At 39.4% G+C, this 17,850-nt stretch overlaps 2 protein-coding genes across 3 annotated transcripts in view; both read right to left on the bottom strand.

Annotated features, from left to right (window-relative positions):
* Window positions 1–17,850, bottom strand: part of RAB5A (RAB5A, member RAS oncogene family) — a 410,882-nt gene that overhangs the window by 252,456 nt on the left and 140,576 nt on the right. The gene's annotated exons all lie outside the window — the stretch shown is intronic.
* The window catches only part of KAT2B (lysine acetyltransferase 2B), an 88,729-nt gene continuing 74,103 nt past the window's right edge, over window positions 3,225–17,850 (bottom strand). Inside the window, exons 12-18 of one of the 2 annotated variants that reach the window (XM_084902968.1) lie at window positions 17,660–17,770; window positions 14,837–14,980; window positions 11,611–11,725; window positions 9,852–9,888; window positions 9,522–9,585; window positions 9,333–9,417; window positions 3,225–5,306 (exon numbers count right to left, since the gene is read on the bottom strand). In XM_084902968.1, the coding sequence (XP_084759094.1) occupies window positions 5,113–5,306; window positions 9,333–9,417; window positions 9,522–9,585; window positions 9,852–9,888; window positions 11,611–11,725; window positions 14,837–14,980; window positions 17,660–17,770 (750 nt within the window). In that variant the 3' untranslated portion in view covers window positions 3,225–5,112. Of the gene's footprint in view, window positions 5,307–9,332; window positions 9,418–9,521; window positions 9,586–9,845; window positions 9,889–11,610; window positions 11,726–14,836; window positions 14,981–17,659; window positions 17,771–17,850 lie in introns of those variants that run through there. The other variant, XR_014796694.1, reaches the window with a different exon arrangement.

Below are 17,850 nucleotides of genomic sequence, written 5' to 3'. Positions count from 1 at the left end.
AGTGGTTGTACCCATTCTCCTCACCTCAGGAGTGGATCTCTCTCCTAATAGCAGTTTAAGTTGCCAGTTTCCCCATCACTATCACTTGTTGTTACTGAACATTGAAAAATGGGCCAGACTAATAAATGTGAAATGGTGTCTGTTTTAATTACTTAAAGTATTTTATTTTGTGAGAACATGTGTTAATTGGCCATTCTCATTCTTCCTTTGAATTGCTTATATCTTTGGCCCACTTTCCTACTAGAACATCTTTTTCTAGTAACAGTCTCTTTATATATCCTAGGTATCATTCTTTGTCTTTATTTACATGGATTACTCCAGTTATTGGTTTATAATTTTCTTGTAATATTTTTTCTGGCTTTAGATTTAGGGTATTTAGATTGTACTATCCTCATTAAATGTTTTCTGAAAAAGAACCTATTTTCTGTGTTTGTGTAGGATAATACTTTTTCCTTAAATATTCAAAAAACTAGTGAAGCCATTTGTGCTTTGAGTTTTGTTTGAGGAAAAAAAAAAGGTTTTTCGTTATAAATTAGTTTAATACAGGGATGGTTAGGTTTTATATTTCTTCTTTAGTCAGCTTTGCTAATCTATCACACAAGGTATTTATAATTATTAAAAATAGGAGCAGTGCTGGCACACTTAAAAGCAGTCTGTGAAAAAAAAAGATTTAAGTTAGAGCTTGATCACAAATTTATTATAAACCAAGTGTGTATTCTATCCAACTCTTCTGAAACAGCCAACAGCAACCAAACCCAAGGACTTTCCTATAGCCTTTGCCTATTTGGTTGTTGGGACAGCCTATTGCACACAAAAAAAGCAGATTTCTGTCCTTACAGATTTTAAAGCATATATTAGATGTCCATCTATTAACTGTAGAAAATGAGATATTAACAGAACAAATGAATTTTAGGAAGAGTCCAAGAACCAGGGTAACGTAATGAAAAAGTGCACGTAAGTGAACGTGCATTATTTTAAGAAGGTCCTTAGCTTCCAAGTTGTCCAAGGGATTTCTTTAAAAGAACTTTAAACCTAGATAAACTAAAACTGGCAACCTTTGGTTTAGCTCAGAAAATCACACACACAAATTACACATGTTGTTTCTCATCTTTTTAAACTAACTGCCAAGATTATATTGCACTTCCCAATAATGAGAGGGAGCAGGAAAGTTAACTTGTTTTCTTTGCTTTTATCTGCTCTATTGAAATTATACTGTTCTTTAATAAACCCAAAGAAAATCTACAACTTCCTTTTTTCACCAAACAAAAAGATGCCCCCATGAAGAATCCAAGGCATAAATATCCATAAAATGCGATGAACTTTTCATGATGCAGAGTGTCCTCACCTCCTCAGCAACTTCTGTTTACTTTCTTAAAGCTTGTTCCTCTAAATATAAATGAAAACCTGCTTGCTTTTGTTTTTTTCTCTTCAAGTTCATTTTTTATCTCTTTACCAGTGACATTACTAACACTATGTATGCTCTGCCAATCTCCATCTTAACTTGTACTAACAGCACTGATACACCCAAAGGAAAAGGTCAATAGCACCACACCACCAAGAGCCTTAAGACTCAAGCAGAGCCATTGATTTGAGTCCCTGCCACCACTGTCCTTACCCCCAACCACCACCCTCTACACACACCTTTTTCTGCCAGAAAAGAAAATGTTTAGTCAAGAAATCTAAAAATATGTTTCAATATGCTGGGGGGGTTATGGGGGAGAAGCCAACTTAATTACTACCTCTTGCCATCATGACTTGATATTCCAAAGTAGATGCCCTCTTTTCTTTGGAGCTTTTACTTTGCTAAAAGGAGAATGCTAGTTAAGGGGCAGAGCAGAACAGCTCAGAACATTATGGAAAATGCCAAAGGTTGCCACTAGTAACCCTTCCTTGTGCAGTTCTTAGACTCAAGTAAACACTGAGGGTTGGTCTGAAGAGTATCAGCTTAAAGGGAATGGATGACACATTATTAACCTGCCCCTTGTCTGATCCTATTTCTACTTTTTAGGCTCCGTAATTACAAATTTTGCTTCCAGTAATATGAAGACCTCAAAGTCTTCTTTTCACTACTTTCTTCTAATGAATACAACCAGTTTTTAATTGTGTATTGAATTATAAAAAATAAAATAGAGCGATTTTTGACTATGAATATATGGGGTGGGGTAAGAGAGAAACTTACCTCCATTGCAGATGTTTCCTTTCCTGTAGGACATCCTTCATCCCCTGGCTTCCTCTGCTCCTCATTCATTCCTCCTCAGGAGGATCTGACCTAACTGGTGAGCCAGAGTGAGGAACTGGGCTGGGTGGTTCTGTTCCTCCCTCACCTGCGCTTCTTCAGAACTGTTCTGCCTTCTGACAGTACCATTGCTCTTGGCCGTGTACTGGGCTTAGTGATAAAGGCCATGCCCTTGGATGGGGAAGTTGGTAGTGGTACAGAGCTGTTGGCAATGCTTTATAAGAAATAAACGTCTACAAGATACTAAACAGTGCTTCAGTACAAAGTAGCTGCCCTCTAACGCCAGTCCAAGGTACTTGTGACATCATTCTTCATTAGAAATCTAGATGCCAGTCAAGGCATTTATTTCATTGTGAGCACTCTGAGTGTCTATCTCTCTCTTTCTAGGGTTCACTATTAGAAAGTCCAGTATCCAAATACATAAGCCATATTCCCCAACATACACTTTATTATGAATAAAGATACTTTGGCAATCATATAGGCCTATGCTCTTGACTTCTCATTTAGGAATTCAGAAGGGAGGAGGGGTGCTCCTGGGTGGATCCTCATACACCCCAACAGGACACAGCGTTATTTCCTACAGTCAGCATTTTTTTGGAACAGAAGCTCATGTGGGAGAAACGGAAAACTCAGCTGTATTTGGTCTCTCTGCTCATTCATCTGTTTCACTGATGCAAAGTAGAAGAGCTGTGGGAAATGTTTTATTTCTGAACCAGTAACTGTCTTCTTTAGCCGGTTATGTTTTTCCTTGTTTAATGAGTGATGGTGGGCAGAATGCAGTGGACAACTCAAGAGACACAGGTAAAGCTCTCACTAATGGGCTGGAGATTTGCATGAAACTTCCCACGAATGCAATGCTTCTAAACATCTTCACAAAAATGCTTAAGAACTAAGAATGAAGGATACAATCCCTGGTCATCAACCAGGTCGCTTTTTCCCCTGTTAAAATCAATCTGCTAGAAGAAGAAAACACACCACGAGACTTGAGAGCTTTTTAAAATATAATTTAAAACTATTTTGTACCAGTACAATATATTAATTTTACAAATGTAAAATTTTTATCAGCTGTTAAAGCATTTGCAAAAACCACACATCCTACTTCAGCTGTATTGCACAGTATCTATAAGAAAATATTAATTTTTAAATTAGAAAACATAAAAATGCTTTCAATATAGAAGAGACCATCTGATTTTAAAGACAATACTCTATAAGAATTTCTACCCAGAAAATAACAAACTTTTTCACAGGATACAAAGCTGGACAGATGTTTCAGCAGATCCAGTACAAAACACGGTGTAAAACCAATCCAGGATACTTGATCCAAATTGTATCACCATTCTTCATTAGAAATCTAGATGCCACTCAAGGTGGTTTCTTATACTTAAGAAAAGTTGAGGCAATTTTTTTCATTGTGAGCATTCTGAACTTCTCTCGCCTATTAAAAATAATACTTCCAACTTAATAGCCATTTGCAAGTTTTTCCCCTTTCTGCAGATTATCTCTGGCAATTGTCTTTAATGACTGTTAACTGATCGTCCTACTTCATTTATGCTGATAGAAAACATCAAGTTAAATACATTTTTTAAAACCCAGTTCTTTACAAAAATCAGTTTATAAATTTGTGTCACAAAAATTAGTGTCGAGACCATCAAGATGGACTTCAATTGTTTTATGTTAGTTGGTCCTCCCAGAGTTAGGATGGCAGATGTCCCACTTATCTATGTAGTGTTAATCGGGAAATAAATCCAAGCACTAGGCTGGAACCCCAAGACAGAAAATAAGGTTGTATGATGGGCTTTAGTGGGATGTTACCCTGGGTCTATAAACCAATGTAGGTGTTAAAATCCAGACATCAAATCTTGGTGGTAATTTAATTCACTTTAGATAATGAATATACACAATCTGAAGATGCAAAGGGAAAATGTCCATACATACATTATCAGTGGGGTTGTTGTGTAGAAAAGAAATCCTTATTTATTAGAACAAGAATTCACCATTTTTGATACTTATATAGATTATACCTCTTTTCTTATTAAAGCATGTTGGTTCAATTAAAAGTGTTTTCAAATGTATGCTTGTGGCCCAAGAAATTGCCTTTTGGAACTTATGGCCTGCATAAGCAATGTCAAATATAATAGTATACGTTTGTGTAGAGAAAATAATTATTAAAATAGTGGTTATGCACTCACAAGTTTTTTTGTAGGTAGACAGAATTATCAAAATCCCAGATGCTTATTAAAAAGTTTGCATTATTTAGAATTTCTTCCTTAGGAATCAAAGCAGTTGCTTTTCTGGAACTGCATCTTTCAGAACTGCCCAAAGCACCTCATCTAGATGAGTGTTTTTAAAAAATATATTTATAAAGTCTACAAAGAGACTTCAAACATCACATATTTCACCTTTTACGGGTTTTTTATCACATATCCCTTCCTTAAGAATCCTTCAGAAAAAAATAAAAATAAACTCTCACATTCCATTAGAAAAAAATGGAAACATTCATGGTCTGAAATTTCTGGATTCCCCCAAATCTTGGTACTATGTGCAATTTCCTCATATACAGGTTTTGAGGAAACCCCTGATCATCTACTACTGAATATTCAGCTAATGGACATGCCATAGAAAATTGACATTAATAGTAGTAAATAGATTAAAGTCTATTTCATAAAATAACAATATTCTATGACTTCCCATTTAAATATATATCTGAAAAGCTAAGAGGATGTTTTTGTTTTTCCAAAGTGCTAAATAATACATTTACAAGTATCTTCAACACATTATGTCCAATTTTCTGTAAAACTAAACCACCTTGCTTTAGGCACTCTGCTTGATGAGTTTCTAAGAAGCGAGGGGTGGGGGGTGGGGGAGGGGGAAGAGAATCACTTGTCAATTAACCCAGCTTCCTTAATCTTACTGAAGAAGAATTTCTCCAGGATATTGGCACATTTGTAGTATTCACTCTCAGGAGGGTTGTACTCTTTGCAGTTGGTGAAGACTCGCTGTAAGTCTGCCATGAATAATTTCTTAGACACGTAGTACCTATTCTTGAGGCGTTCACTCATGGTTTTCAGATCTGCACAGGAAAGAAAACAGATTAGCAATCTGTGACCCCTTTTGAACACTAGCTGACAGAAGTGAGACTGGGAAGGAAATTTCTCATATCTTGTATCACTTTGATTACATTTTTACCAGCCTGATGCCTTGAAGAGGAATCCATATGATCAGGGAAAACAGTTCTTAAACCTTATGTTCTTTCTTTTGTGGGAGTTTCTTGAATAAAATCACAGCATTTTAACATGGAAGGGACCATTATTAGTCATCTGGCCCACTCCCCTATTCAGCACAAGAAGCTAAGTAGATTAGCAGCAATAAGCATGATGAACTGACTACTGTCAGCTATTCATTCAGCTTTATACAGAAGAGGCTTTATCTACATGGAGTAAGACAGGAGGAACATGTGTATTGAACCTTTCATTGCGCAAAACAGAGTGAGTTTGTCTCACGAAAGTCACAGTTGTCTTGGTGTTGCAGAGACAGAACTAAGAGAAACTGATCATAAATACATCTGCAAATAAATACACCAGTGACCTTGCAGGTAAAATGGCTCAAATGAATTTAGTTTCGTGCTCCATCCATGGCATAAGAATGGCAAACATAATCATCTACTTCCTAAAGCAAACAGGTCTCCTAAGACTATGGCAAAAAGAATTTTTCCCCCCCATTGTATCTACTTGCTTTAAACTGTATTCTTTTTATAAATGAACACGGTGCTTCATCTAAACTTACAAAAATACAGTGGGGCTTCATTAATTCCTGATCTCAGGACTGATTTAGAGAATTCCATGCAGATTAGAAGATGCTAACATCTTCCACTTAATAACATTAACTACTAACATCGCTCACTTGTAGGTTCCTAGTTGTCTCCAAGCCTGGTTCTATCATTAAAATTTATATTAACACAGAAAAATAAGTCAAATTCACTGAAGAAATACTTCTGAATATCAATCATCCAGATTCCCATTATTTTATCAAATTTTCCAGAGGGAAAGAAGCTTATAACCAAATACACTATGATGATCATTTAATAAGATAGATAAATTTATGTGCAACATCCCCAAACTGGGAGAAGTTCATTTTCATCAAAATCCTAAATCTACCACAAAGAAAAAATGGGAAATATCTGCTTTTGCTTATTTCTTTTGACTTGATTAGTTATCGCATCAGAGTTCAATTTTCAATTTTCTTTCTTCTCTGACGGAAACAGTTTGGAGAGTGAGAAAAAAAGTATTAAGACACACAAAGGTTCAGCAAACATCCCACTAAATGTCATCTTAGTGTGATCGAACAGATAAAGATATATTCTGGTTTAAGAAAGAAAGAGCAGTTAAATTGTGCCTCGCTAGATAAAATTTTAGATGTTTATCTTTCTTCCAACTAAATACCTACCACTTAAGTTATGCTGCCAGACATAATGTTTTACAAGAGATGTTTAACCAAAAGAATAAAAGGGGGGAAAGACAATGAAACTTCACAAAAACAAGTTTATCTAAAAGCTTTTCAAATTATTTTTTGGGAGGGAGAGGGTAGATAAGAAGAGATGAAAAGAGCCTAAAATATAAAAGAAACAAAACAAGAACCACAGAAGTGTTGGGCCTTTCTGAATAATTATAACCAATTCTGCCTATTTCCACATTTCCCTTCTATTCTTAAGTGACGATAGCACCTTTCTCTAGCCTTTTTAGATTATTTCAGTTGACCAAACAGCATAAGTTAAAAAAGAAGGTAGTTAGCTGAGACCAGTTTGGCTCAGTGGATAGAGCGTCGGCCTGCAGACTGAAAAGGTCCCAGGTTCGATTCCGGTCAAGGGCATGTACCTTGGTTGTGGGCACATCCCCGGTAGGGGGTGTGCCAAAGGCAGCTAATTGATGATTCTCTCTCATCGATGTTTCTAACTCTCTATCCCTCTCTCTTCCTCTCTGTAAAATATCAATAAAATATATTTAAAAAAAAAAAAAAAAAAGGTAGTTAAACCTCAGTAATTCCAAACATGGAGACACCATTAATTTCCCCCACCAACTTGGGCATTCTGAATAAATCCAAAAACTCTGCCTAGCAACCCATGTGAGATAAGAAGATATGCTTGGGTCAGACTATTCTGCCAATGGTCCTTAAATAAAACAGGTTAGATCTCCTTCACATGGAAGAAAAGAGTTTTTTAGGGAACAGGGGAAAGAGAAGAAATGTTTTAGGGAATAGCCGAGAAGGTAATGAGGAAAAGTAAAATTACTGACTTGTCAGTCTTAAACACATGACCATCTTAGGGGAAAAGACTGCATATTTTGCCCACCATGTAAATGCATCCCAACAAAATTACTGTGGCTCCACTAAAGAGACCGTTTACTCTTTCCATTGACTTTGTCCAGCACACACCTTAGCCCACCCCTGGTCTTACTCAATGTGGTCAATTTCCTCCTCCTGAGCATTCAGCTATACACACAAGTAGTGATCAATTTGGAGGGTCTCGCATCCTTCTCAGACTTGGCCAAGCAAAAGCCATCCCAGAAAGCAGGCTATGAGCAGACTGATGACAGGCAAGCCAGCTAAACCTACCACTGCAGGTCTGCAGAGCGCACATGGATGGGCTGGAAGAAAACTATTCTCTGCAAATGCATACAGCCTCCCATGAAGGTTTCCCAAAAGAAGGTTCCCCATCCCGAAGATGGGGGTGCAAAGGTCAGTTAAATTTTGAAATGTAGCCGAAACCGGTTTGGCTCAGTGGTAGAGCATCAGTTACGGACTGAAGGGTCCCGGGTTCGATTCCGGTCAAGGGCATGTACCTTGGTTGCGGGCACATCCCCGATAGGGGGTGTGCAAGAGGCAGCTGGTCGATGTTTCTCTCTCATCGACGTTTCTGGCTCTCTATCTCTCTCCCTTCCTCTCTGTAAAAAAATCAATAAAATATATATTTTTTTTAAATTTTTTGAAATGTACACAAAGGGGTTTAACGTATTATTTTTCGTCATGGGAAATATTAATTCCCAAATCACCTTTTCATTCGGAACTCAAGACTCAGTCAACCTTCACTTTGGGTTTTTATGTACACAGAAGCAAGGCAGAGAGAGATATTAAAAAAAAGAAAGAAAAGCATATGGGTTCACGTCTACTTTAAGGAGTAGAGACTACTGAAATCATTACCAGCGTTATTTAAAATACGCATGTGAAAATGAATGCTACAGAAAACATCTACAAATAACTCTTGTTATCAGGGAGTTACTGGGTCCCTTTAACTCTTCCTTTCACACTTCAATCCTTTCTTAGCACCAGAAATAGATGACAGGTAGAAAAGGGACAGAAGACGCAGGCTCTCTCCAAAAAAAAAAAAAAATGGCCACACAACCGGCTGAAAAGAGAACATTTCAGCTGGTTGTCTGTCATCTGCATGACACCAAATTGGTTTAATTTGGGGGTTCTCAATCATTCCTTTCAGTACGCTGCAGGCACAGCAGCAATTTCCACGGGTCTACATTTCTAGTGGTGTTTTTTGTTTGTTTGGTTTTGGATGTGGGACAAAGCTTAAAATAGAAGTATAAAGAGGGACATTAATAGTACCCATCAAGAGCATGAAAAATTAAGGACTGTACTAACTAGGATTTCTCCCTCTGAAAGTAGAGCAAACAGCTTCACCTAACTTCTCTTGTACTGTCTTCAAAAATTCTCAGACTCAAACGATATCAAGAGGACAACCTGATGTTTATCCATTTGCAACGGGTAGAAGATCAGTGAGGTTATGTCCAAACAGCCAGCTTCGTATCTAGTGCCACCCACAGTCCCCACCTGGGCTTCTGCGTCTACGGTGTTGGTGTGTGGGCCCTCAGACAGCTGCACAACATCTCTCATGAACACAGCCACCCACTCCTCCTTTGCCATTGTGTTCTGACATCGCTGCTGCCCTCCCCGGGTACATGGGGAACCCACCACCCACCACACACACCCTACCCTACGACAGAAGAGTACAAATTAACCTCAGTAACCATGTGTCCCCCCACACCACCATCCAGAGGGCTTTAAATCTATTCTTAGAAAATGTTAATGGCATTACCCATGGGGAACCTTATAACTTCATAATATCCCGGAGCTTCTGTTCTCTTCACAGGTTCCATGAAGGGCCAAGCGCTTTGATGGCTCTTGGGGAAAGAAAAAAAAGAAAAAAGAAAAAAGTAAAGTATCTAATACGGAAATTTCATGTGAGAAATCAAAATATTGGCATGAGGTGAATGAAAACGCCCACCTTCACCTGCTGGAGGATGCTCTTGAGTGTGCTGTAGAGCTGGTCAGAGTCTTTGGGCTCTTTACTTGAAAGGAAAAGAGTGAACAACAGGGAACAACAATTAGTTTCTTACCCTCTTGCCAGGTGATTCCTATTCAGCTCGTTTTTACAAAAACAAACAAACAAACAAAAACTGGATTCATTCCTGATTTTTTTTTTTTAATGAAAACTGAAACCTAACAATTATATTGGTGATTACACTGGGTTTGCCCGTTTTTTCTAAGTTGCCCGGTGAGGGGGGGGGGGGGGGGGGATCATTTCCATTATTATCTTCTCACCCATCACACTTACCTTTTTTCTTTTCCACTCTGTTTCCAGCCTGTCTCTCCTGTATGCCAACGAAATAAACACTGAATGAGAACTGCTTTTGGCAAGAGAATATCAGTTAACACTTAACAAAAATGCAATAAATTACAGCCATGCCCTAAGAAATCTGTTCCTGGGAAGACACTGAAATTAACTGCAGTTCGTTACTTTCTAATATGGCTCGCTGTGCAAAACATTTCCAAGATTAACAACACTGCTCAATACGTTTTTTAAAGAGGGAACTCCAACCTTTCAAAGAAAATCAGAGAAATTACAAATGCCCAGTACTGTGGGTATGTGTATTTTTTTTAAACTCTAACTCAATTTTTGCCATCACCGTGTGAAAGAGTGAGGCTGTTATTTTAGGTCAGAACAAAGTCTGTCCTGGTCTCTGTTTTACTTGGCACCTGCTTATAAAGCAAGACAGTTTAGTGTAGCAGAAAGAAAACATAGTCTAGAGACCAGTAGGCCTGGAATTGATTTCTTTCTTTCTTTTTTTTTTTTTTTTTTTCCTAATATAGTTTTATTGATTTGGAGGAGAAACATCAATGATGAGAGAGATTCATTGATTGGCTGACTCCTGCAAGCCCCACACTGTGGATCGAGCCCACAATGGAAGCATGTACCCTAACTGGGAATCAAACTGTGACCTCCTGGTTCATGGGTCAACACTCAACCACTAAGCCACACCAGCTGGTCTGGAGTTGATTTCTTGGTTCCTCCTTGAAAGCTGACTTACCCTAGATAAGTTATTTAACCTTTGGGCTCTCAATGTATCAATCTATAAAACACAACTCTAAAACTTAGGTGATATTATCCCATAGAAGAATGCCTGGCACACATTGGCATTCAGTGATATGGTTGCTATTATTAATTAGGATAACATGGGGAAGTAAAATTTCTGGGTCTGGCAGGGAAAGCAAGATGTGCCGTAGAGTAGGTTTTGTAACGAAGAAATATATAAGAATCACATCGTGAAAAAAACAAATAATGTGGCTTTTTTTAGTTTGCATGATTTTGTTTTGCTTTATAAATCTTCAATAGACCAGAAGACCCTGGACTTGAACTACATGAAAGTGCCAATATTTGATCTACCAAAAGAACTACTTTGTATGTTTTAACTCACTACAACTCACTGCTAACATACTCTCCGATAAGAACCTTCAGAAAAACTGTTGTAAAATAGGGAACAGGAATCAAAATATGTGATTTCTAATCATCCTTTCTAGAAGTTTGGAAACACTCATCTACCCAAGCACAGATCTATGCAGATTGCAACCATGATGGCAATGAGATATGGTGAGAACAGCAAGCTGTTTGGAGGAGATAAGAAATGGGCTGCTCCTCAGTCTGCCAGTTACCGGCCATGTGCCATATAAGGTCAAAGGACTTAACCAGCCTGAGGCTGAATTTCTCCATTTATAAAATAGAAGAAGCCCCTACTTTGAAGGTCACCTGTGGGTAGTGCCTAGCACTGTGCCACAAAGAGCAGGCTCTCGGTACAGGATGGCCATTAACAGCTACAACAAGGGGTCATCTAAGCTCTCTTTGGTTTGTTTGCAATTTGAAGTAGAGAAAAGATATCAAAGGAAAGCATTGGCTGCCTTCTTAAAATACTAGAAATAGCACAGATGGAGAAGGGCAGGGCAAAAAGCTTTTTAAAGGACTACACTCTGGTAATACTTTCCAACCCTCCTGGTGGCATTTCCAAAAGATTTTGCTTTTAAAAGATCTAAATACATACTAATTCCAGGAATGCTTTCTATCGGAATCTGCCGAACTCCGTCTTTAAAACATGAAAGTCCAGGGTAGACTTTTCGAATCTGGGCTTGCTTTCTTTCTATCAGCTTTTTGATGATCTGAAAAGCACAGGAAGGAAACATGGTCAGTGGCAGAAGTCCGTGGCTCCGGGGGGGGGGGGGCCAAGTCAGCCAACCTCCGGAGCCATTCCCCTAGCAAAATCAAGTCTTTAGAAAACAAAAGGGGAGAAGGAGGTGGATTCTATTCAGTAGGAAAGTCATGAAAACATTCTATGTATCATGTCCATTTAGCATCACCCTCTTCGGTACTCGCCCTTCAGAAAAGTCGAATTGAGAGAACACGCTAACCCCAGTGCCCACCGTCCTCTTTCTCATCAGGGCCAAGTCCTTCACAAAGCAGCTGAGATCCGCTACCCACACCAGCGTGCGAACCTCTTCACATCCATGACTAGGAACTGTTCCTTCGGACTAAAGTTGCCAAAACCTGGGAGGATGTCCTTACTACCCGAATTTTTCAAGGCCTGAGCCTCAACCTATGCTGTTTGCGTGAAAAAAGCAGCTCTAAAGTCTGTTTAAGGCATCACAACCAGGATGGGACGATTTTGAGAGAAGTGTTTGTTTTATAAATAGTTCCTAAGGTACTGAGGTAGTAATTAGTTCTAAAATAATTCCCAAAAGAAGAAGACATTAAAAAAAAAAAAAAAAAAAAACTCCCACAAAGCCATGTCTGATGACACAGGGCCCCTATGGATGCCACCATTCCCCTGGAGTCCACATTCAAGAAGCAGTACACGCCGAAACTGGTTTGGCTCAGTGGATAGAGTGTCAGCCTGCGGACTGGAAGGTCCCAGGTTCAATTCCGGTCAAGGGCATGTACCTTGGTTACAGGCACATTCCCAGTGGGGGGTATGCAGGAGGCAGCTGATCGATGTTTCTCTCTCATCATCAATGTTTCTAACTTTCTATCCCTTTCTCTTCCTCTCTGTAAAAAATCAATAAAATAAAATAAAAATAAAAAAAGAAGCAGTACGCCTCTCTCCACTTTGTGCCACCTGTCCAACGGTACTGGATTTCTCCAACCACACCTACAATTTGATCAGCTAGAAAAGACCACCCTATATTTCCGGTTTGCATGGCTCCCACCATTAGTCCCTATCCTCCACAGGGGAATTTCAAAGTTGGAATAAAAAACACGTGTAAAAATCATTTGATTTCAGCCGAAACCGGTTTGGCTCAGTGGTTAGAGCATCAGCCGCGGACTGAAAGGTCCTGGGTTCGATTCTGGTCAAGGGCATGTACCTTGGTTGCAGGCACATCCCCAGTGGGGAGTGTGCAAGAGGCAGCTGATCGATGACTAAAAAAAAAAAAATCATTTTATTTCAGTGGAAGAAGGTACCTGTGAATCCAAATATTTTACTATGGTGACCTCAGATCTCTTCTTTTAAAAGAAGTAGGTTAACAACTCCACGCTTCATCATCCATCCACTCAACAGTGTGTGTTAGACAAGGCTGGCAGCAGAGAAGGAAGGTGAGCAGAGAAGGATAAAAGGTCCAAGAGAAGAGAAAGAGGAAGGACGAAGGAGCTTTATCTTCTAACAAGCTGACTGCTTTTGTTAGCTCTGTGCTTATGGCTTTCCCCTTCCTGGAGGAAGAGCCAGCCGTCTAGACGATGTGAATTTGGAGACGCAGCCAGGGGAATCCTGCTCTCAGCTTAGACGGAATCGGGAGATGAATTGGGCTGCTGGGAGGCCTGAGGAATGAGCAGCTAACAGCAGCCTGATGGCTTTCCTTGGCCAGCAGCCTCCAATGCTGAACAATGAGCTGCTGAATTCAGACCTGCTCACTAAGCCCCAAAGAGAACAATGAAGAAAGCCGGCTCTTCAGAGACAGACAGAGAGAGGAGCCTGCTGTGATTTTATTAACTCTCCCAGTAGCCTATGTGGAATTCTCCCTTAGGCTGACATTTTGAAGAAAAAAAACAACAACAAAGGTTGTTTTTCTTTTCTAACTTAGTAAAAGACGAAAACAAAACAAGAAAACACTGTTTGCTCACTTCCCTAAGAAGCATAAGAACACATCTGAGCCACTTTAAATAAAAGGAAAATATTTATGGAGCAGCTACTATGCACCGGACACTGTGTAATTGGTGATATAATAATTAATAACTGAGATTAAAGGAAATTAGTAGAAACCAGAAGAAAAAGACAGAATGAAGACAGAAGACCTTCTAAAAGTTACATCTGGAGAAAAGAGCACTAAAAATGAATAACAGAGTATAAAGTGGGGGTGGGGAGGCGGGAATGGGCCGGAAGAAGGTAATAGGAGGGAAAGGAGGACCTATGTAATACTTTCAACAATAAAGGTTGGGGTGTGGCGGGGAGAAGCATAAAGTGGAATTCAACAGAATGACACAGCTGCAAACTCCGAGTTTTTGAATCCAACAAACTAAAGGAGCAAAGAGCCGATCCTGGCCTTACCACGCCAAGTTCATTCATTTATTAAATGGCCTCTGTGCTCTCCCAAAGTATGCTCTTTTTGCATTCCTTTTGCTGTCTTAGAGATATAAAATTGCTACAGAGTCAAATTATCAATCTTTCCCTTTACTGCTTCTCTTTCAGTTCATATGCAAAAAAGACTTCACCCCAATATTACATAACAAGTCAGTTAATGCCTAGAACCTTCAGCATTTGCAATGTGAGAGGAGAGATGAATGCATGCTAAAGTAAATGACTGTGTAAGACGACGAATAATTGCAATGAATGGATCAGACTAGTGCTGGAGACATTCAAGGAAGGAATTAGAGCGCAGGCTGAAGTGGTTCCATTTAGGTCAGGAGAGGGAGGGGGGCAAAGGACGAACACCTCAAGCCAGAGGGTTAAAGCATCAGTAACTGGCTCTGGAGAGTAGTTTAGAGAAGAAAACAACAACGTAAGTTTGGGGAAAATGCTTGAGACCAGAATGTAAAAAACCTTGAAGGTGAAGTGAAGATGACTCATCATGTTTAACAAGTTTTGTGTTTTTATACCAATTGAACAACAGCTGATGCTCTCAGGAACGGTAACCTAGAGGAGACAGACCAAGGATCTAGACAAGCCACAGCAAACTGAGGTGATGATGGCCAGTAAACCCGTTTACACTGAGCCCAGTGATATGCAACTCACCCCACTGAGACTGGCCTGTACAGAGGAACACGAGTCAGTCTGTGCTTACCTCCTTCTGCTTCTTAATGATGACAGAAAATTCTGTGTATGGGATCTGGGGATTTAGCTCACATCCCATTAAAGTGGCTCCTTCATAGTCCTTGATGTAGCCGACATATTTGGCTTTAGGTATTTTAATTTCTTTGGAGAAACCCTGCAAAGCAAATAATAAATTCATTCAAGTGGGCATTGTCCACCAAGTATATATTGAGTGCTAACTGCTGGGAACTGTGTTGGCATTAATATATGTTTCTTCCAAGTTCTCATCATATTATTATGGAAAGGAAGAGCACGAAACCCTTTCAGGAAGTTCAAAAGCATCAAAAATCAAACATGCAGCCCCAGCTGGTTTGACTCAGTGGATAGAGCGTCAGCCTGCAAACTGAGGGGATCCAGGTTTGATTCCAGTCAAGGGCACATACGTTGGTTGCAGGCTGCTCCCCTGCCCGGGCCCTGGTCAGGGTAGGAGCAGGAGGCAACCAATCAATGTGTTTCTCTCACATCAATGTTTCTCTCTGTCTTTCCCTCTCTCTTCCACTCTCTCAAAAAATATTAATGGAAAAATATCCTTGTTTGAGGATTATCAACAAAAACAAACACACAAAAAAAATCAAACATGCAAATAGAAAACAAGACATTAAAAAATAATTCTAATAAAACACAATCATACTAACAAGCAGTGTTTTGTTTTGTTTTTTTAATGGAAATGAGTATTAAGTAAAAATAAGGTTTAGCCGAAACTGGTTTGGCTCAGTGGGTAGAGTGTCAGCCTGCGGACTGTAAAGTCCCAGGTTCGATTCCGGTTAAGGTCATGTACCTTGGTTGTGGGCACATCCCCAGTAGGGGGTGTGCAGGAGGCAGCTGATCGATGTTTCTAGCTCTCTATCTGTCTCCCTTCCTCTCTGTAATAAATCAATAAAATATTAAATAATAATGTCTAATTTTGCATTAAATTGCACAAATTCTCCCAAAGTGGGGGTGAGGGCCTCTAGGATCTTAACAAATCAACAACTAGCATTGACCCAAAGTCTGAAAGAAAAGCTTATCAAAAAAATATAGCCATTAAGATTCTGATGTTGCCGAAACCGGTTTGGCTCAGTGGTAGAGCGTCGGTCTGTGGACTGAAACGTCCCGGGTTCGATTCCGGTCAAGGGCATGTACATTGGTTGAGGGCACATCCCCAGTAGGGGGTGTGCAAGAGGCAGCTGGTCGACGTTTCTCTCTCATCAACGTTTCTAGCTCTCTATTTCTCTCCCTTCCTCTCTGTAAAAAAGCAATAAAATATATATATTTTTTTTAAAAAGGATTCTGACGTTAAAAAAATGATACCCCGACTTTTCAGGCAAAAAACTTTCAGACCATCACAATGTGTGGTTGTGTCAGTGACATTAATGCTTTGCAACATATTCATTTGCATGCCTTAAGCTATAATAACATAGTGCCACAGGGTATGTATTCATATATTTATAATATAAGCATAATTTTCCTTACAGTGTCTATTTCAGTTTTCCTGCAGAAAATTACTTGGGCTTCAGAACTATCACTGGCAGTTTCCTGCCTTCTCTTCCAGCAAAAACTTATTTTCCAAACAATTATTGCCACCGTCTTCAAAGGGGGCTCCAGGCAAGTCATTTAAGAATCATGGCTGAGATCTCACGCTGTGCAATGTACTTACAACCTAGGAGAGCAGACTCTTAAACCCTCCGTGAAACAGTCCCACTGAGTCTGTCAGGTAAATTTAATTACAAAAGCCACAAACGCATCCCCCAAAATTAGAAAAATAGATATACAGGCCATTAATTACCTGACGTTGGAAGAGGGGATGCTTTCTATTCATATATTTTAAAGAAGTTAATAGACATGTTTTAAAGTCTTTAAAATTGGGTAAAGAAATAGCTATGAACAATGTTAAAACATGACATGCAAGAGGAAATCAAAATAAAAGGTTAAACTTCCTGATCCGATTCCGGTCAAGGGCATACACCTTGGTTGCGGGCACATCCCCAGTGGTGGGTGTGCAAGAGGCAGCTGATTGATGTTGCTAACTCTCTATCCCGCTCCCTTCCTCTCTGTAAAAAACAATAAAAAATAATTGATTTTTTTATTATTATTGAATTTTTACAGAGAGGAAGGGAAAGGAATAGAGAGTTAGCAATATCAATCAGCTGCCTCTTGCACACCCGCCACGGGGGATGTGCCCACAACCAAGGTACATGCCCTTGACCGGAATCGAACCTGGAACCTTTCAGTCCGAGGGCTGATGCTCTATCCACTGAGCCAAACCAGATTCGGCAATAAAATATATATTTTTAAAAATGTACAGGGATTATAAAGCACTGTGAAAATAAGTGTGCAGCCAAAGAATAATCCTTAAAAAGCCAATCTAAAACCTCTGATAAGGATTGAGGGCAACCCATCTCCCAGCCCACCATGCACAATGGAACCAGAATTGTCTGGAGCTCTTCCTATGCATGAGAATGTCCTCTCTGCTCTAAAGAGAGGCTTTCCACAGACTGAATCCATGTCTCTCAATATCAAGATATCTCGATCGCCCACCCTGGGATGAGATACCATAATTTAGAAGGACAGGATGCAATATTATATTTCACTCAGAGATGACATTCATTCACTCTACAAGTATTTATCTAGTATGTACTATGTGCTGGTCATACCCTCCTAATCCAGTCTTAAGGCTTATAAAATAAATGTATGTCCTTCTTATAAGCAGAACACACTGAATGGGGCAAAGGAAAGATTTAATTGGAATGAAGGCTACCTGAGCGCATATTTTAAAAAGGAATGACAAAGCAGTGTTGCACAGTGAAAAACGTACCTGTTTCTTGAAATATCCGATTGCATATTCATCTGCATATGTGAGGAAGTTCAGGATGTCATGTTTTATGTGAAATTCTTTCAAATGATTCATCAGGTGTGTTCCATAGCCCTGTGTGGAAGGAAGTTAGTATACAGACAAATATATCAGGTTCTGAAGAAAAAATAAGTCCTACAAATTCATCAGGAAAT

Source organism: Pipistrellus hanaki (genome assembly GCF_964339955.1).
Source record: "Pipistrellus hanaki genome assembly, chromosome: 13".
NCBI lineage: Eukaryota > Metazoa > Chordata > Mammalia > Chiroptera > Vespertilionidae > Pipistrellus > Pipistrellus hanaki.
Note: the sequence above shows the minus strand (reverse complement) of the source record. Positions and strands in the feature narration are given on the sequence as shown.